The sequence below is a fragment of the Cygnus atratus genome, chromosome 11 (assembly GCF_013377495.2).
Source record: "Cygnus atratus isolate AKBS03 ecotype Queensland, Australia chromosome 11, CAtr_DNAZoo_HiC_assembly, whole genome shotgun sequence".
NCBI lineage: Eukaryota > Metazoa > Chordata > Aves > Anseriformes > Anatidae > Cygnus > Cygnus atratus.
This window is the reverse complement of record NC_066372.1, coordinates 670,831-692,032: the sequence shown is the minus strand read 5'-3', so window position 1 is coordinate 692,032 and position 21,202 is coordinate 670,831. Positions and strand designations below refer to the sequence as shown.

The 21,202-nt window shown below is 37.9% G+C and overlaps 2 protein-coding genes and 1 long non-coding RNA gene across 4 annotated transcripts in view; 2 read left to right on the top strand and 1 right to left on the bottom strand.

Annotated features, from left to right (window-relative positions):
- SLC12A1 (solute carrier family 12 member 1) overlaps positions 1-5,202 on the top strand; it is a 49,655-nt gene extending 44,453 nt beyond the window's left edge. The window contains exons 24-26 of the mRNA XM_035554035.2: positions 725-860; positions 3,159-3,226; positions 4,264-5,202. Coding sequence (XP_035409928.1) covers positions 725-860; positions 3,159-3,226; positions 4,264-4,399 — 340 coding nt within the window. The 3' untranslated portion in view covers positions 4,400-5,202. The remainder of the gene's footprint in view (positions 1-724; positions 861-3,158; positions 3,227-4,263) is intronic.
- Positions 1-9,001, bottom strand: part of LOC118251666 (uncharacterized) — a 53,122-nt gene extending 44,121 nt beyond the window's left edge. Inside the window, exons 1-3 of the long non-coding RNA XR_004779900.1 lie at positions 8,822-9,001; positions 7,926-8,051; positions 7,635-7,819 (exon numbers count right to left, since the gene is read on the bottom strand). This is a non-coding gene — a long non-coding RNA (uncharacterized LOC118251666). The remainder of the gene's footprint in view (positions 1-7,634; positions 7,820-7,925; positions 8,052-8,821) is intronic.
- Positions 9,002-9,491: 490 nt separating this feature from the next.
- On the top strand, positions 9,492-20,407 carry DUT (deoxyuridine triphosphatase). Of its 2 annotated transcripts, none has more exons than XM_035554131.2 (7): positions 9,492-9,684; positions 9,990-10,140; positions 11,540-11,631; positions 12,681-12,725; positions 18,598-18,672; positions 19,537-19,607; positions 20,050-20,407. In XM_035554131.2, exons 1-7 carry the CDS (start codon positions 9,678-9,680, stop codon positions 20,104-20,106), a joined length of 498 nt encoding a protein of 165 aa, XP_035410024.1. In that variant the 5' UTR covers positions 9,492-9,677; the 3' UTR covers positions 20,107-20,407. The 2 variants fall into 2 exon arrangements, with proteins under 2 accessions (XP_035410024.1, XP_035410023.1); XM_035554130.2 differs by lacking the exon at positions 9,492-9,684 and adding an exon at positions 9,705-9,848.
- Positions 20,408-21,202: the final 795 nt, after the last annotated feature.

Here is a 21,202-nt window from a genome sequence, read left to right as displayed (position 1 = left end):
TCTGCATAAAGGGGAAAACACACTTGTATTAACACAAACTCCTTGAGATCTCTGTGGGATGATAGAAATACCCAATAAAGGGACAAGCAGGGAAGCATGGCAGGATAAGCTTCTCCAGATGATGACAGTCACAAGCTTCAAGAAACAAACTGAAATTAAGAGAGAAAAACTGTGGAAAAGATGGGAAATTATCACCAATCTAATCTCCATACAGCAAAAATCCACAGCATTTCCCTCAGCCCCTTGCTACAGGCGATTCATAAAGCCTGTTTTTTTATTTCATGAAAGCTGTGACAGTAAACTTCTACCAGTCAGGTGATTGCTCAAGTTAATGGTAAAACAACATGAATAAAAGCTTGGTATTTATGAGGAGACCCATATTTGTTATTAATGTCAGTAACCAGTATATTGCGGTTTGGAGTTACAGCACAACTCCTTTCAGTATTTTTGCTATAGCCAGGAAAATGCAACAAATTCTCTGCAACCACACCAGGCCAAATGCAGTTTTTCATTATCCTCAAATAATCTTTGAGTTATCCTCAAATAGCCTCGACATATTGATCTGGTATAGATAAAACTTGGGGCACAATGCCACACAGAACAGTTAAAGATTTTGCATGTTTTTCAGCTACAGTTATAGTCAGTGGGGTCTACCATACACAGTGTCTACAAATAAGTAAGTTCATATCCTGCAGCAAGACATCCTTTGTAATTCCTGTTTCAGTTGGAAATTCTTTGAAGAGATGATTGAACCATATCGCCTCCATGAAAGCTGCAAAGATATAACAACTGCTGAGAAATTAAAGCGAGAGACTCCGTGGAAAATTACAGATGCTGAGCTGGAAGCATTCAAAGAGAAGGTAAAGCCTTCACTACCTTTTTACATTTGTACCTATTCTTACACTCTAGACCAGATGCTTGAAGTTATTAGTGAGAAAATATGAAATACCAGATATGGAATTACAAACATAACATGTACAAACCTGTATTTGATTTTACAATTTTCATTTATGTTATTAACACTGCGGGTGTGTTATGATTACATTATTCAGCACTGTGTAAGACCTTGGTATGTTTTACAAAGTATTTTCCAGGCTAAGCTCTGCCTACATTCAAAGCCAGCCAGATGAAAGCCACCTCTAAGCCAGAAGCCAGAGAACTGTGCTAAGCCCAAGCTAATAAGATCTGCTGAGGTTTATTAAGGGGTTCCACTGTTAAGTGCCTGAACCTCTTAAGAAGAAAACGGTTCCAAACATTCACCGCTTTGGCAAATTTAGAGGTGAATCCAGTCCTTACAGCTAGCTGTTGAAATTTGTGCAAAAGGCAAAATTTAGCATGGATTCTTACTTCAATGGCAGAGCCATTGAAAACACCTGCCTACGACGTAGGATCTATCCCCCAGTTTGAAAGTATTTTAAGGCTGATGCTGGCTGATCCACTAGGTGAATTAGAGACTGGGATGCTCTTGAATATTGTTGGAATGTATCTTTTTAGCAGTGAACTGCCAGGCTTCATCTGGCCAGTGCTAACAGATTACCTAGAACTGTTGCATTCTTAAGACACGAGTTCTGCTGCAACTCTCAGAGAACAAATCCAGCAATCTTCTGTACAGTTCCTGTTGGATTAACCTGAGTGCACTTGGAGTTTAGTTGTCTCCACTTTATGATGCTGGTAACTTCCTCAGTGAAGCAAGGATTGTAAGAGATCAGAGATGCCAAGGGTCACAGTCTGACATATTAACATAAGCTGAAATCAATGGTGATTTAAGATAACACACTATACTACTGACTGCAGCAGCTGGGAAGCAGACTGACTGCTCACTGTATTACCCTTTCCATGGACTTGATAGCCAGCATAAAATGATGGTAGTCAGCTGCAGGCAGAAAACTTTTAAAGCACTCTCAGAATAAATCATCAAAACCTGAGAGTCAGAGTCCTTAATCTCCATAAAAAAGACAACAGAAATATACTCCCAAATATACACACTTGTGTACAGAAACAATGAGGATACAAGAGGAGGAAAAATACATATATACACATACACACACACAGCGGTTAAGCTTGGTCTCATCTAGGTCAGTAACTAAAGAACCAAAAAAAACACCTCTATGTTTAAAGCAGTCAACAATAGGAAAGTGCCAAGTCTCTCTAAAATAACAGCAACAAAATGTCTAGCTTGCACACCTGGAAAGACATGCCTCTTATCTTCAGCAGTAAGGCAGTTCTGGGAATTTTATGGAGGACATTAGAACACATTTAAAATTCAAGAGAAAAAAGCCTGGCAGCACCACAGATAAAGGGTGATGTTACAGGATGACTCTGGTGAGATAACTTTCTAAATTACAAGTATTCTTATTTATGTAACACAGGTAAAACAAGAGTGAAATTTCCGCAGAGAAAGAAAATATAAGGTCTGAATGGAGAAAAAAATGACCTTTTACCTTCTCTACTGAAATAGAAAGGTTATTTTATGACACCACTTAAGATACAACTGTCTCCCATGCTGCAACGTCCCTGCTCTACCCTCTTGTTCTCTATGACTTTTGTTATGCATTAAAAAGTTTGAGAGCCTGACTAAAGTAAGGTTGGCTGAATCTCAAAATAATAGCCATTTATGCAGTGCAAAAAACATCCATACAAATACACAACACATAAAGCAGTTAACAGTCTTACTCTAGAGCCCTGGTCTTTTGGAGAAGAAAAGAATTTTTGTAGGGTGGCAAGGTGATCGTTTACATGCTGATGTTTAGCCTTACTGGCATGGCAGCTCAACACTACAAAAATAGATGAATTAATGTATTAACCATCAGCAAACAATATCATGAGTCTCTTCACATCTCCAAAACAGCTATGCTACATAGCCAAACAGATACCTGAAAACTGTGCCTGATCCGGCTATGGTACTGTGCAGGTACCAGAACAATCTCCATCCCCAGGAAACCATGAACAGATGTGAAGAAGTCTGGCCCCTGGGCATCAATATCAACCAAGAAGCCCATCCTAGGCAGTCTCGTATTTTGCCATCTCTGTCACTTTGGATCACAGAGCAGGCTTGGCTTCCAGTGCTGCCAACGCAGAAAATCTTTTGGGCTATAGGTAGGACTGCAGATCATTTACCTAACAATCTTTTTCTTTCTCCCATGTTTTCGTTTAAACAGAGTTACCGCCAAGTCCGTTTGAATGAACTCTTACAAGAGCATTCGAGGGCAGCTAACCTCATTGTCCTGTGAGTTGCATGGTTTTGGTTTTAACTTAGAGAATATTATGTGCATAGGGATTCTAGACTAGATCAACAGAACACTTGTGTTAACTCGTTGAGGGCAAAAATAGCCTTTTAAGTACATTTTGAAGGGCTTAAATCTGCACTGATGATTCTCTGGGACTGCACTAAATATGAATCTCTCCTCATACTTCTTCATAGCTTAAAGCAAAGCTCTACTCATGAACGTGTCAAAAATGTAATCTTCACATCCCACTCTACACATTGAGTGTTACACCTGCTTACCCACCTGCACAAAATACCTATTTTCCTTTCTTCCCCCTTCCATCCCAAGCTATTAAGAACTCAAAGTTGGAGAAAGAACTCTTTTGGTTTGCACATAATCAATGGAGTGAGTCATTTGCCAAGACCTACTTGAAACTACATGAAACTGAATAAGGATGATTAACTGCATAAAGGAAAATGTCACCAATAAAAACACAGAATAAAGTCATTTTCAGATCAACTTTTAGATAGAGCCACATTTTTCATAAAGATAGTCAAAAATCACTTAGTATTTATGATGCACAGATAAAGCTCTTTAGCCCCATTAATTCAGTCTCCAAAATAGGGGTGATTGTGTAATGTTTACCATAAATTGACTCATATGTCAAAACTCACATCTCACAATAGCTATGCATCAGGAAATAAACTGATGGACTGCAAAAATGTGCATGTACTGTATTTTTATCCTTTAAAAAAAAATCATTGTTGCTGAAAATGCTTCTTTATCTATTCAAGGTAAAGGTATTCACAAGCAGTTCGTGTTCACAACAAATAGCCATGTTAATGACATTACCTAGGTGACCAAGAATTTGCAAGATTAGACCTGATGGTAGCTTTGTGCTTTATAAGATTAAAGCAATCACACAGTCTAATTATGAACATTCAGAGTTGCATATGAACAGCTGAAGTTTTCTACTTAATATTTAGTGAGATGCATATTCTCAGGTCTCCTCTTTTTCTTAATAATGTTAATTTTACTTTTCTGTCTATCTGAACAGGAGTCTCCCAGTGGCAAGAAAAGGAGTGGTGTCTGATTACCTGTATATGGCTTGGCTAGAAATTCTCTCAAAGAACCTTCCTCCAACTTTAATGGTCAGGGGCAACCACAAAAACGTACTGACTTTCTATTCTTAGAAAGACTTCAGTGCCTAGAACATCCCATGCTTGATTTCAACCCCACATTTTTAATGGCAGTGCTTTATTAAAGACACACATATTTAATACAGATCTAAAACTTCACTTATTGACAGAAAATTTATCAAAATTCAAGGCAACATAGTGGAGAGTTGGACAAGAAAATGTGATTGGTCCCTAGTGGTGTTACACTCCAGTGCAGGCAAAAGCAGGAAAATCCACCTCTATAACATCAGACAGCAAATATTTTGAGAACACAATGAAGAAACTCCACTAATTTTATTTATATGGTATCTAAAATGCTTGTGATATTTATCCTAGAAAGCCAAACTTCACAGCTAAGTGTAAAAAGTATTAAATCTATAAATAAATACTTTCAAATTGCACTGTCATAATTGCTACTAAACACAGAGGAGGATGAAAATCAAATGCATCGATGTGGGAGAGAAAAAAACAACTGTACAGTACCCATGAGGTCAAAGCCATAAACTGATATAAAACAACAGAATACCTGTGATGCTGTTTAATTATAATATTACATTAGAATTAAAACCTATGCCTACAGCAGATTCTATTATTTAAATTGTAATGCTAATTCAAATGCTTTTAATTAACTTGCAAACAAAAAAGATACGTAGATATAGAGATGGATTCTATATGGCAAGAGCTGATAATGAATTTTCAAGCTCTGACATGGAATGGAATGTATGATTTCAATAATTAAAGATGGTAAGTAAATTTCACAAAGAAATTAGTCAAATACTAAATATTCTGACAATTTTTGCTATGACTGTTATGAGTTAATATAATTTGAGATTATACTTTGGAATGTAATATACAGTGATTTATGTAAGTGATTAGAAAACAAATGATTAGCTGAGCTGAATGCCTTATTTTTTATTTATATAAACTTATGTTATTTTTTAGACTTTCTAAATAATACTTGTTATACATTAAGTTGAAATAAAGGAAATCCATTAAGCTATGCAGTTTTTCTATTTTCAATTCTGCAACATTATAGCACTTTATCATTTCAGCTGTCAATAAAAGCAGTTTCTCTTTTTAATGGGGAAAGCTATATCCTATGCCTAAGCATTATTTAAATTAAAGACCATTAAGGAGCATGACTAATTTAATTACTGCTGTTCTGCAACTGCTTTGAATAGACTAACAGAAATCTAAGCCCCAGGAAAGCCGGTGGACCCTGATTTTCACTAAATGCTGAGCTCAAAGCAGGCCTCAGATTCCATCTTTGCTTGAATTATGAGAATGTAACTTGTGGAAGATCTAGCACTCTATGTCCAAAAATGTCAAATATTTGATATTCATATTTTTCAAGTTCAGTAGAAGCAAGTCAGCAGAACATGGTAGTGTAGCCCAATAATCCATGGTTTATTTTCTCCATCCATTAAAGGCAGATATGAAATACTGGTATTCTCTCTTAATGCTCCTTCTTACACATTTACAATGAGGCTGAAGGATCACTTTGCAGTTTAACTGCATGACACAGATATATGAGTTTCCTAGATATAACAGACTTCCCCCACAACTCTGAGCAAACCAAACCTAAAATTCTGTACCTGCAAAACATGGAAATTATTCTGATCCTTCACAGTGAGGTGAGCAACAATAAAGGAGTTTGTTACATGCTGTCAAGTCCTTCCGCCTTGGTAGAATTGCAGCGGCCACCACCCTTTCCACCTTACCACGGATAACAAACAGATATTATCTTTGTGAGGTACCCGAACAGTCAATGGAAAGAGAAAGAGCCTCTGGGGAAGCTCTAACTAGGGCTTCTGTAAGTGTGTTTCGTATCACAAGATATGGAAGGACTAGGGGCAATTATGCATCTGTATTAAGACCTTCAATTATGTACATGAGTGAAGATAGTTTCCTAAATATTTTCAACTCCTGTAAATTCTCAGTCTACAGGGAACATTGCCCCAAACTGATATTAGGGAACTAAGCAGATCTAAAAAGAAAGAGCATGATATGCATTTGTAATAGCACTTTCAATACTACTCCTGCTTTTTTTACAGACATCACTGTAGGCATTGCAACAATGAATCCCTGAGAAGTACATTTCTAAATGAACAGCCATCAAAAACTAAGCACTAACATACACATCAATGTAAAAGTCCTTGCTCAGACTACAGAGATTAATTAATTAGCACAACAGTGGTATGGGATTTATAACCCGCAGCACAAACTCTACACACAACTGTGCTTAACTACCTGAAAGTGCTTTTTTCACAAATCCACAAGTAATTTCAACACACTAGTTTCCAAAGAGCTTCTTCTTCACCACAACTTTAACGTGTTTGCACGACTAATTTGGAGAGCGTGCTAATTATGAACTCTTGAATTGCAACTTCAGTTGCAAAATTTTATCAGTCCACCTACTTCCTTTCCCACTCCATAAAAGACACTTCCTTTTTTACATATATTACGCATAAAACAACTGCTGAATTTTAATCACCATGTTAGTAACTGAATTCTAATTACACATTTGACATCTCTAGAAAAAAACATGGCTCTAAAGCTGTCTAGCACTTTTTGAGCATATATCACACTACCAACTCCATGGGTTTAAATAGTCTAGGGTTGATTTGATCAGACATGACAAAAGCAAGCACAGATAAGTTGACCAAAGATGTACAAATGAGAAAATACCACTCTTTGAAGAAGTAAAGAATATTTTGAGAATTCTATGATGGCCTCAGCCTCCCACAGTTCATACAGCTACGCTTAAGGCCTAAGGGCCTGTTAAAATGATACACTACTGCTTGTCTCATCAGTGAATCGCATCTTTTCCTCCTCATGTTAGTGGAGCTCAAACAGGTATCACAGAAGGAATTGTATTGTAGTTCTTTAAATCTCTTTACAACCACTTGCAAACTGCCCATCCTGATCGTACACCCATAAAGCAGGGTGCTCTGTAACTGTAACCCCTATCTGGTGCTCCAGATCAGCATTCTTCCAACAGGCCTTTGACTAGATTTTCAGTCCCCAACAAAGTTTAGTTTGTTGTTTTTTTAACCCAACAGTGCAAGTAGAAGACCGTAACCAAAAATTCATTATATTCTGAAGACAATAGCTGCACCTGGTCTAGCCACATTGGGCAAAGAGCATGCCACTGTCCTACTTCACACCCAAAAGGGTTCTCCATTTAGTCATCATGATCACAGTGCAAGGCCCCAGCCACCCACAGAGGTTTAAGACTGGGGTAACTTACTGGGCAATTTTCATCGCACCTTCGAAAAGTCCTACCAGAAGCCATCCTGGCAAGGCAAAATGATGGCTCTCCTTCATTCTCAGAAAGCCTGGATGTCCCTCATCCTTTCCGTCGTCTTCTACAATTCTGTATAGTATTTCAAGTTCTTCCTTCAGGCAAAACAGTTTTGGCAACTGACTGGTAGTCTGCAAGTAACAGACATGACAACAGGTAGCATGAATTAACACCAAGTCCGAGATACGGTGCAAACAGCAACCCCATTTTAGCTATTACGGACTCATTTAACCATACCCGTTTGTCACCTCCCCTCTGTCAGAGGTCCCCATCTCATCAGCAAAGCTGGGAGAACAGCGTTCAAGCAATCCTCAGCCTCTTCAGCTCAAAGCTCAGCAGCCTCCTTCCTGGTGCTGACCTCAACTGTTGTGAGAACAGAAAACATTCTGTGCCATTGCAACCCATGACCAAACCCAATACATTTCAGCTCGCATACTCCACAAATAACAACAACAATAACCCACAGCTATGCCATTGCTGGAATTTCATCAGAGGAAATTCAGTTTCAAGCAAAAATAAAGCACTAAAGTTGTTCCAGAACAGAGTAAAAAGCAATGACAAAATTCTACAGTCCCAACACAGTACAGCAAAACACAAGATCAAAAATAAAACTTAATTGCAAATAAACACCCCCCACAGCAGCCTTCTAAATTGCACATCTTAATCACTGAGAGAGACAGCTGTTCTAAGTCAGGCTGGGGTGGCAGCAGGGAAAGCTCTATTTTAAAGCCACATTTTCCTCCTAATAAAAATGCTCATTCTAACACCAAAACTTCAATGCAGAGAATTTTATGGATTAGCATCCCTAAAAGAAACTCTATATTTCTTCCTGTGTACAAGAAAGCAACCACCACTCTTATTCTCAATTTAGAAAAAAGGCAGATAATTTCAGTTTATCTCACTATTATTTTTCAAAGCCAGCAGGATATGCCTAATGGAGAACAGCAATAGTCAGCAATCAAGAATGCAAAAATGTTGACCAAATAACTGCTTATCTCCAGAGCAAACAACATTCCCAGCACCAAGGCAAACTTGCCAACACTTTTGTCTTTTGTAAAGACCTGAGGGGGGGAAGTGTTGGTCAGCTGAGGCCTTTTTCCTTGATGACAAGATGTTTTGACGAGTTCCCTTACCTGCTATGCAGACGCCTCCTGGCTACCCTACATGTAGCCTAGAACCGAGCCTGCCTCACGGAGGAGCCAGGCCGCTCACAAAATCAGTCCTTTTCTACACGATGCAGGATGCAATTGTAACCATTATGAAGTCCTGGCTGTATAAATAACCACTTATAATCAGACATTAATGTGATGTAACTTAAAAAAAAATAAAAATCTGGTCAACTCTCAATTTGTGAATAGGTTATATCAGAAGTCATTAACGATTATGTTTTTTCCTACACAGGTCTATAGTACATATGCATTCTCATTCAAATGGTGAATATTATTAAGACTAGAAGTGCCGGACAGCAACAAAGAAACCCCAAATTGGGATGTTTTTCAAAACACTGTTTTTGAGAGTGCAACACGCAGCAATGGTTTCACTGCCACCTGGCTGCACTTCAAAACGTGACACAGCCAGGAGACACTCGCATAACACGCTGATCTTTCAAAAAAATGTCATTAGGAGAGGGTTTGGGACAAAATTTAGAGGAGCAAAGAAAACTCCTACAGCCCGCAGCGATGTGCGGAGAGAAAAATACATCCATCCACGCGGTGAAGCACAAGTTGCGCAGCCCCAAAGGCGGCAGGTTCCGATGTGAGCGTACGGGGGCACTACGCTTGGCTTCAGGAGGAGGAGGAGGAGGAGGAGGAGGAGGAGGAGGAGGACTGGTACCGTGGTTCCTGCAGGGGGCAGCGGCGTGGCCGAGCCCCGCCCGCCGTGCAGCCGCCATCGCCTTCCCCCGCAACGCTGCGCCCCCCGCGGGGTCCGCCCGCCCCTCGGCGGCGCCTCCGCCGCCGCGCCCCGGGGCTCGGGGCTGCTCCGTGCCGCATGGCAGGTACGGCCCGGGCCGGGCTGGAGCCAGCGGGGGGTGTCCCTGTCCCCCAGCCCGCCACCCGTCCCCTAGCCCGCCGCCCCCCGGCCAGCAGCGGGGAGCGCCGGGCGCCCTGAGGCGTTGCACCGCCCCCATGGCGGCCCGTTTCGTGCAGCTCCGGCCGCTCCGTAAGGGGAGGGTGGAGGGGAAGGGAGGGGAAGGGAGGGGGCGGCCCCCCCCTCAGCGGCGGGGGGAGGCGGGGTTCCCGCCTCGCGTTTTCGCGCGCTTTTTGCCCCTCCTCACGACCAGCTCTGTGTCGCCCCCCGCAGCCATGCCCTGCTCCCAGCCGTCCCCCAGCAAGAGGCACATGAGCTCGGCGCCCGGGGAGCCCTCCGCGAGGCTCCGCTTCACCAAGCTCTCCGAGAACGCTTTCGCTCCCTCCAGGGGCTCCGCTCGAGCCGCGGGCTACGACTTGTACAGGTGAGGTTCCTCCCCCGGGGCCTGTCAGGGAGCGGCGAGCAGCCACCCTGCGCCTCAGCTCCCTTGTGCTCGTCCCTCTCCGCCTCGTGGGGCCGGCAGGTGCCGCGACTCCCTTGTGCCCGTCCCTCTCCCCGCATTTCCAGAGCTGCAGCCGTGCCGCAGCCCCCAGGCCGTCAGGCAGCAGCGCTGTCAGGCTTGGCACGGCAGCATGAGCTCCTGCTGGCACCAGCACTGGGTGCTTTCCTGTGAAATAATAAGAAAAAGTCAGCACTCATGGGTTTGGTCTGCCAGAGCTTATTGCTTTGCCGCTCTCCTCTTGGCCGTTGGGTGCTGCGGCCAAAAGAAGTTGTGGCAGTTTGATAGTGCGCCCAGCAGGAGCCCTGGTCATGGCTGCCCAGGGCTAGGTTTGCTTCAACTGGTAAGTGTTGTTGAAAGGCATGCATTATGTCTAGGAATATCTGCACGTGGTTGTTTGCATTGTTCAGTGATCAGATACAATCACTAGCTATGGCTGCACTTGACTCTGCCTTCTTCTAATTTCCTTTTGTAGTATCACTTGAATATCCATCCTGTATTTTTTTTCCCCTTAACCATCTGACTTCCTCTCTGAGGTTTTACACGTCTCTGTGCTCTACCACGCTCAGCGCTTTATATTGTATTCAATTTTTCCAGGTTTGTTTTTGTCTTGTTCCAGTGGTGTACTGTACACCTGGAAAAAGACAGCTTCACAGAAAACTTTTTGATGCTTCCATGTGTTTAAAAATAAGTTCTTCCTCAAGGCCATGATTTGCTGGCCTAAAACGGTAGAACAGTCTCCCTGCATGGTACTGTCACCACCCCCTTTCCTTAAGCCTCCAGTTGTCTGGTTTGAGAAAGAGCTTAAAATCTCTCTAGTTCTGAGTTAAATTCAGTAGAATTGTGCAAATTTTAAACTTCTGACCTGCTCAGAAAAAAAGTTGCCTAAAATTTAACATAATTTATTATTTTGCAGTAGATTTTTAGGTTATAGCTAGCTCACCTGCTGTAGAAAGCTTAATCAGAAGAGAAACTCCTTAAAGTTTCTGCTTTGGCACACAAAATTGCACATCCTCATTGCCTGGTTAATTTCAAGTTAATTTATATGTTTTGTCTCTCCCTTACCAGTTAAAAACAGTTAAGAAACAATCTCACAATTATGCTGTTCAAATGATGCTACTGAAAGCTAGCACTGTGAAAATGGGAGCATCTCGTATTTTATACGAATATTGTCAATCTGTAACTGTTTCTTGTATAAATTCCATCGTAGGTCATGTTCTCTCATGTCCCAGCAGGAGTAATTCTGGGTAATTTTGTACCTTAAAATACAGAGACGACTTTTTTCAATATTCTGTATAAACTAGTGTTTCTTTCCATAATGTAGTGCCTACGACTGTGTGATACCACCTATGGAAAAGGCTGTAGTGAAAACAGACATTCAAATTGCCCTTCCTTCTGGTTGCTATGGCCGAGTAGGTAAGTAAGCAGGCTATAAAAAAACTGCAAAGTCACTGCAGAACAGGTTTGATATGATCTTTACATTTATATTCTTGTTTTCATGTATTTTATGTGCGCAGAATAAATCTCACATCTATGTGGTTTATTAAGCCTAATAGTAGACATTTGTGAAAAACATTTGAAGTTTGCTAGTAAAAATGTTCATAACCTGCATACAACTTCATAGGCTATGCAATAGTTAATTATTTCTCTGCAGTTTCAGAATTCAAATGACAAAGACCAATAAATAATGGATAAATGGAAAATGCACCCTTGACTATTTAAAAATTAACTCTGAAATAGGAGAGTATGGTAGAATTTTACTACTTTTAGTGACAAAATAATTGAGAGAATGTATACAAGCTATTATGTTTTGTTCATTCTTTTTCTGAATTACATATAAATCCTTAAGTAAAAACAAACAGACAAACAGCTACCTCAGTGGAAGAACATGCTCAGAGTTTGCTGTTTCCTTTCATCTAAAAGGAGAGTGCACATGCATTTATTTTAATCCAAACAAAGAATTCTGGAGAGAGTAACTTTTAGCACCTCATTAAAGTAGGCCAAGATATATATTAAAAAAACCAACTGCACATCATTTAATGTTTGTAATGTTCTTAGTAAATTGCTTGTCAGATACTGTTTTCCATCATAACTAAAATGGATTGACCTAATAATCTTCTGAGATTATTCCAGAACAGTGGTAACAGCCAAAAATAAACCAACACTAGATAGTCATTGTCTGCTCCAGCATTCTTTGGAGAAACCTGCTCTGCAGTTGGTGGTCTAAACAAGGATATACTTGCATCGTTTAAAGATTTCAATCTTAATGTAGCTTGTAGCAGCTGCTTTTTTTTTTTTTAATATATACAATAACACTTACAGTAGTTCCTGTAAAATCACATTTATTTTAGAAAGACTGTGGAAACAGTTCTTGCTGACACAACTTCATGCAAACATGCTAACCTATAAATATTTTATATGAGTTTAAAAACAAAATAAATACACTTAAAATTCTTGTTTTCTAGCACCACGTTCTGGCTTAGCTGCAAAGCACTTCATAGATGTTGGTGGTAAGATTTTTGTTATTTTTACTATAACTTCGTAAATCTTGATTGTTAGAAGTGCCTTAATTTCACATTGTAATATGTGTAAATAAATAATGCTGGCTTCATTAGTTGTCTGGCAAAAGGAGATAATTGGGTAATACCCTCAAAGACCAGTAAATCACAATTACTTCAAAACTTTATGGCTTATTACTGATTTTCCTATAATAACCACATAACATTCGTGTAAGCAGTGCATGGCATAGAAGTTATTTTGGGATTTAGACTTTAAAATGATTTTTTACAGTATGCTTTCTTCATTTTCATGAAATACCTGTGTGTGATTCTTTTCAGCATAGTGTAAGATCTGAGTGAATTAAATTAAAGCATACAGATTTTCTTTTATGCAGAAGACAGTGATTGTACACAAATAAAATGATAAAAACCACTGGAATACACCATTACTGTGGGCAGTTCTTCACTTGCAGAAAATTGTTCATTAGGTTACAAAGAACTTTAATTTACTCTTAGTGATCAAAATGCAACAAATATAAAGCAAATAAAATTTAAACTAACTTTGTACGTTTATTGACTTAAAATCTGAAAATCTTTTGAAACAAGTAAAGCAAATCCCACTTTCTACAGGTCTTTACTTTTTTTTTTATCAGTTTTAGCAACAGATGTGTTTTAAACAGGTTGTCTTTTAATATACTTTTGAACTTTTCCTTAATCTTAATTAGAAATTCACGGATCTCTAAAAACAATTATTATAGGCGTATATACATAAAAACAGAAGCCTTTATGAAAGTTTCATCATCCTTTTGCCATATCCCTATAACTGCAGCATGACATAAATGATGTCAAAAGTCTTGCAGTGGGGTTGATCAGGTCACAGGCAATTCTGTTAATACTGTATTATAAAATGACATCTACATCACACAGTTCTCACTGCTGCGATTGTTCTGGAGTTAGACTGCGCTCAGCTGCAACCTCAGCAATTTAACTACCTCTAAATGTATCTTAAATTGTTCTAACAGTACAAGAATACAGTTCAGAATTAAATAATACATTTTCTGCCTCATAAAAACCCTGTGCAGTAACTCCTCTTTGCAATTTATTTCAGGTTTTGCTGGGTAACATGAAAAGGAGAGCACTAAGATGGGAATCAAAAGAGTCTCTATACACCTGTGACTCTCTATATAGTGTACATGGTCTACTACTGTGTGATTCTTAAAAGTGACACAAACACTTTTTCATTTATGAAAAAATATATACTAACACTTTTTGATCTGAAAGTTAAACTAGGAGGTACTCGAAGGAAATAAAAAGTGCTTAACAGGATGACCTATGTTCAGTTTTTCAAAAAACAAGAGTTTAAAAAACGCAAGTAAAATGATTACTAACAGTTAGTAGAGGACCTTTTATGAAGAAAAAAAACAAACAACAATTGCTATATCATTTTAATTTGTCCTGCCTAGGTATGTTTCTAACAATGAAAGCCATTACCCATTTAAGTAAAAATACATTGTAAGAAGTCCTGCAAGTCAAGGAGGAAAAATTGGGATCATGCAAGAACATGTTCAGAATTCACATCTGCTAGGTGTGGATGCTTTCCCAAAAAATGATGTGCCAAAGTTCTGACAGAGTAAGACAGTATGCCAGACTGCCAATTCTAATGCACAGTTTTTCCAAAAATGATTTAGACGATTTCCACCCAATACACATAATTTAGAAGAGAGTCTGAGTGCTCAGCAGTGTGTATAATTATTGCAGCTTGGTGTTGTGGAATAACAGAATGCCAAGGCAAAAAACTTATTAACTTTTTTTTTCCAGTATGCCCAGTACATACAGTTTGTTTCTGACCCCATGCAGAAGGAGGACTGTCAGGTCCTCCTGGATTACACCTTCTTGTATCTTCCAAGGATCATATATTTTCTGATAGAAATACTGTAGTTTGAACTCAGTCCAGGTGGTAGTTAAGCTCAGACTATGTGAATGGAGGTATAATACATTTAAAGAGAAAAGGATTGGAAGGCAATTAATTTTACAGAAACTTTACACAAAATGGAATTATTTCATGGAATTTGAAGTTATTGTGGCTTTGAAAGTATTTCAGTCATTCAGCGCAGCATTAGACAGGGGGGTTGGCCACAAAATATATTTTAAAATTATTTCTTAATACATACCTTCAACTCTAATTGCAAGTTTTGTTTGTATTATGTATGCTTTTGAGGAAAAAAAAATGTCCTTACTCTGCATCTGCTGGAAAGCTTTCATCCTTAGAAGTGTGTGGGAAGCGCAATTCTCACCTACTAGAAAATAAGTCTGAAGCTCTCTGTAGATTCTTTACAAAAATTGTTTACTTTATAGCTAAGCTTACAAAACTTAAGTGCTTTAGTGAGAGTTTTTCCTGGTCGACTGAATGCTGTAAGTAACTTATGTTTTAAATGTTGCTGACCCGTTCAGACACAGAAATCAGCGTTCCATCAGTGTTCCACATTGAATTACCAGACAGTTTTCAATTCCTAGAGAGCTCACCTGTCTTCCATTTTACACGTTATTTTATTTCTTTGGGCTGGGTCATCCTCTCCAGTGGTAAGCTTGCTGAAATGAAGAAGGAAGCCTGAATTTTAAAGTGATATTTACAAATTACAGGTTTCTCAAATGAAAGTGGCCACTGCTGAAAAGCCACTTTTAAGAGAAACTACCTAAAGTTTAAGCTTGAACAATTTTCAGAAGAATTTTACTAGGTTACTGCCAACAGTGGTTAAACACATGGCAAACTTGTAGCGACTGGTGTTAGAACACAATATATATTCATTGAAGGGCAGGATTCTCTTACAAACATACTCAACTTCATCTAGAATTACATATTTGTGGGGAGGGTATGGCCCTTGGATACCCAGTCTGAAAGCTATGATGAATACAGGAAGGAGTTATGGCAGCCTGATTTCTAAAAGTAATAATGTTAAGATAGTTGTAGAAATAAAAATACTTAGTGTTATCTGCATGCTTTTAAATAGTAGTTCCATATTATTACTCCAAAACTCATTGCCAGTCTCTTTAGTAGTACTCAAGTAGGTGGTCAAAAGAAATTGGTGTCTGTTCATGACAAGCTTTTCAGCCAATACTTGTAAAATAAATTTTAGTGCCTATACATAAAGCTGAGATTCTGCTAATGCCATTGTTTAAAAGTCAAGGAACACATCTGACTAGGTGGATTGTAGATTAGTATATCCACTATAATCAGTATCACTCCTTTCAAAAAAAAATGGTTTGAAGTTTAAGAAGAGATAGAATACTAACATGCAGTTAAGCTCCAGACACTCCAACACAAGCTAAGTTTTAGATACTGTTCTTTTTTTTCCCCTCCAGAAAATAGTAGGAATGACAGGTAGACCAAGAAGCATCGTTAGCAGTTAAGCACTAACAAATGCATCAAGTGTGATTTTTGTCATTATGTAGAAATAAACTTGCTTTCTGTCAGATACAGAGGTAGACAAGTTAAATTAAAATGCCTTTAAGTTCCACCAATTGTTCTACAGATTTTCTTTAGATAATTCCAGCAGAAATGTGACAGGATTTTCTTGCCTGTATAAATTTAAGGATATTACTTTAATTGATACATTCTATACCCACAAAAGCATAATATCTATTTAAATAGAATTAGACTTTAATAATCACTTTAGAGTATTGTGTTACATCAGAGCAGAATACTTTAACACAAATAAAACTAGCCCTTGATGTGTTAAACTAGCAAATTCCATTATCAGTCTCTAATTACATTATCTGTCCCAGCATATAGTCTAGAAAAATGTTTTCTTAGCTGCACAGAAATGCTTGAGAATGGTTTGTCAAATTAAGGATGTATCCAAAGAGCTAATGATCTTTTAATGGGCATTTATGAGCATATGTACACAATTTTATCTGCCAAATATAAACCCTGACTTTCAGCTCTTCAGCTGATTGATGCATGTCAACAAAAGCACCAAATTAATGGGCAACTGACCGCAGAACTTGAGTGATGCTTAAAACAGTTTGGACTGATATTAACAATTGGTTGAATCTCCCTCTGTCATGCATATATGTAGTATGTATAAATTATATGTGTAGCACTCCTGCTAACACTTTGTGTCACCCCTTGCTTAGGGATTATGTGAGGATTATAAATTATTTTGTGTTTTAAAAGGAGGAAGGTAGACTACATTTCTAGAAGTGAGAAGCAGCTTTCACGGTATTTTATAGTTCATTCTCTTCTGCTTATACATTGACACAGGCTCGCAGGGTTTGGTTTTTAAAGGTTTTAAATAGTTTTAAAGGTTTTAAATATTGAATTGTAATATTGAACTGTGGTAGAAATTGTGCAAGAAACCTCTTAGATGTGATGACCAATGTAAGTGACACATTGTGATGCTCAATTTAGCTGAAGACTTTCAGACCGTTGGTCTAACCTAAAACAAACAAACAGTACAGGACTTGTACCTGTAGCTTCAGTACATCAAGCTCTTTGAATCAACCAAACCAAACACTATATTCAGGATTTTTTTTTAACTTCGATTCTGGAAAACGTTCATACATAGCAACCCCTAAAATTTGTTGACTCTTACTTCTGACAGTATTCTGTAGGTAGGATGCCTTTGAACAATTGCACACAAATACCAGTGAGCTAACACGAGAACTGCATGTTTTGCTGATTTTCCAGAACTCGGGGATACTCCTGATCTTACTAGCAGCTTAATTAGGCTACTCTTCAGAAATGTGGTTGGATTAACCCATAACATTACATGGGAAATAGAGCTCTATAGATACCTTTCCACACCAGAACAAGTGCAGAGATCACACAGTAACATTACGTACAGTACATACGGCAGTGCTTTCACACAGCTGAAGAAACAGAGAAAAAACCTTCATTTTCTATTCTTACTTATATATGTTGTGCTTCAGCAATAAAAATTCAAAGTAAAGTATAGTCATACTACAATTTATTTTGACATCTATGATCTACGGGTAGTATTTTGTATGTACAATTCCTTGAATGCCTGGGAAGGACGTTCATTTTAGTATTTCTGCAAGCAGACTTCAAAATACATACTTTGGTCCACAGGGAAATCTAATTTCCATTTTTTCTATTAGAAACATATTTCCTGTATCTGAGAGGGGAAAAGAGAACCTGAATGGTAATTTATATATATAGATAAATAATCTCCTGAACTACCTTTCTAAAGATTATCGAATATAGAGTTAATAGTTTATATGTAATAGAAAGCTTTTTATACAGTATTTACGCTTGAATGTAGCTGGGTATTCCTCCCGTGGATGCTCCCATTGCTTCTGAAATGAGGGAATCAGCCCTGGTATGCACCTTACAGAAGTCCTACTCTCAGCCTTTCACAGCAGAACGAGAACTCAGTTCTTCCCAGCCTTTGTGCTTTGCTATGTGCTTTTAATCCATGAGGAAACCCTCAGTTCCTTAAAGCTTTAGTTCTTTTAGCTTGCCTGAGATAAGGGACTGGAATCCATATAAATCCATAGTTCCTAAATAAAGTGTTAGAGTTAAGAAAACAAATTTGTGCGTGATAACTCTAGGAGCTGTAGTTAGCAGAATAAATGGAGGCTGAAATTGGTACAGCTGTCTTGATTTCAGATAGGGTATTACAACTAAAATTAGTAGTACAATGGCAAAACACTTCTTAATACATGACAGTGCTTTTCAGTTCTTTTTGTAAGATTAACTAGCAGTTTTAGATGTGTCAGTGTTTTCATATATATTGTTTAATTGCACGAGTAGTTTAAAGGATGTCAGTATGAGATGCGGCATTCACCTAACTAATCTGAACTAGCATTATTTAAAATACTGACAACATTTATTAACCAAGTATCTTTCTTAATTCTTTGTCAGCTGGTGTTATTGATGAAGATTACAGGGGAAACATTGGTGTGGTACTCTTCAACTTTGGCAAGGAGACTTTTGAAGGTAAGTGTTGAGCTAGACAAAGCCTGTTTTCAGCCATCTGATGGGAAATGAGAAACTAATTTTGTTTAAAAGTCTACGCAGAGATAAAGTTATCTGAGAACATTTTTACAGTTTACAAAAACATGTAAACTTAATGTCCTGTTAAGGAAACCTGAAAAGTTTCTACTATTAAATTAGGTGACATGCAGAAAAGAACTACTTAGCTAACCTTTAGATTCATGAGCTTTACTGAAGTACAACTTTGTAATTTGGTTTATTTCTTGCTCAGCAAAAAAGATTTGAGATAAAAAGTCTGGGATTCTGGGAAATATGAATAATAAAGAGAGAATTTTCCCTTAATCATGCTCTCCTTTTGTAAATGCATTTTTAAGCCTCAGGACCCAGTTAAGATACTGCTAGTGATTTGGGCTGTGAAGTGGCAGAAAAGGCTACAAACTTCTTACAAAAGTTCTCTGAATCAAAAATTGGTATTAACCAGAGTTTTTGTTTTCCTTTTATCAGTTCGGGTTGTTTTTTTTGCCCCAGGGAAATTAATTCCTGTATCTAGTTCACAAGGGAGCTACATCGTGGAACTGTCTCACAGCATCTGCAGTATTTATGCATAGTAACACTTAAGATGCCACGGTGTCGCAGCAGGAATGAGCGGAGATCTCTTGAGCTAGTATTGCTGTTGAAACTTAATTTATGAGGCCTAAGCACAAGTTTATCACATCCTGTATATTTTTGGGACTATTAATGTTTGCTTAACTAAGCTTCGGATAAGTATTTACACTTAAATACGTTCTCATACTCTTAGAAAGGGATTGTCTAAGCTATGTATTGGTTGTTTGCTTTTTTAAAAAAGGAAATTATAATTTGTTGCAGTTAAGAAAGGGGATAGGATTGCCCAGCTCATCTGCGAACGCATTTTCTATCCTGAGCTAGAAGAAGTTCAAGTAAGTTAACAAAAGGAAATATTTCTATCTTCAAGAATCAGTAGTTTAAGATAGTTATATATAAGCTGAGATTTATGGTTTAAATAAATACTTTGTGTTAAAACTACTTTCAGTGTTAGGCAGCAACGCTACCATGCTGTTTTGAATAAAAATCTTTACGCATTGCATGCATTTACCTGGAGGGTTTTTTTTTTTTTTTTTTTGTTTGTTTTAAGTCTTCAGAGGTAAAAGGCACATAAGAAATATTTTCATTTGGTATTTGTTTAAACTTGTACAGAAAGTATTCAAAACTATCTGTCTCTTATGTTTTATTTTAGTTTGAGTTATAACTAGCTAGAAGCTGAGTAAATGTATCTTTCTCTATGGTAGATGATATCTGTTGTGTAAAAATTAAAGGCAAGTTAAAACACTAAAACAGCTTATCATCATTGATGTCTTTCAGGCTCTAGATGATACAGAACGTGGTGAAGGTGGCTTTGGTTCTACAGGAAAGAACTGAAAATTGTTTTAATATGCTTTCTGTGTTGTTGCTTTTTTGTTACTCCTAAATTTTCATTTGAGTTAGGAGTGGAATTTAGATGTACATAAAAATAATCTCAAGTTTTATACAACATTTCTGTACTTGTTCTCCTTTTTATGTTTATAGGCAGTTAATTCAGCTGCATTATGGGGGAAATGTGCATGAATTACTTGATCGATTGGTTGATGATTTATTTTTTGTAGCTTTTTGGTCCTCAGTAATAAGTACTTGTTTGTGCTGATTATACTGCAATAAATTTAAAAATAATTTAACAATGTGATTTTATCTTTCTCATCCTTAGTTTACTTACCTAAACAGAAATGGCTGATTGTTCCCTTGCCAGTTTGCGTTAATCTTCTGAAATCCAGTTTTCATGTATCTCAGTATTTCATGCTGAGAGTTTATTTCATAAAGAATCAGTGATAATACAGCTACCGGTATGACTTCCTGCTCTGACCTAAATCAGAATAAGGTGAAGATATTTACTATTGCACTTCTACCTGTCAAAAATGCATGTTTCTGCTTAAAGCTAATGTTCTGGCTTTGATCCTTAGCTAGTCCTCAAACAGTCAGTTTTTCAGCTCTCTATTAATAGAGCAGCCAATATAACGTTTGATCTAAGTAACACAGCTCATCTGGAAATTACTTAGCTATAGTAAATAAATGCTATGAAATCTGCTGCTTGTTGACAAAATCGTGAATAAGTTACTGTATGGAAGAATGATTCTGAATTACTGCAGCACTGCATAAACTGCCTTTTTTTTTTTCCTTTTTCCAGTGGGCATACTTGTTGCATTTTGACCAGTTCATAAAATCCTCCTTAATATGAGTCCCAAACCTGATTGTTTCTCTAACAGGTGGGAATCTTTAATGACTTGAAAGCTTTCAGGTGAAAGAGCGTGCACGCAAGAGGAAGAACAAAAAGGAAAGTCATGAATATTCTACTTTACAGAAAGGAATTGGAAAAGGATGTGAGGCTCTCAAACTGATTTTTTTTTCCTGCATCTGTCTGTATTTTTTTGTTTGTTTTCTTAGGTGAAAGGTCACAGGTACAAAAAAATGCTTTAAGTAGTGT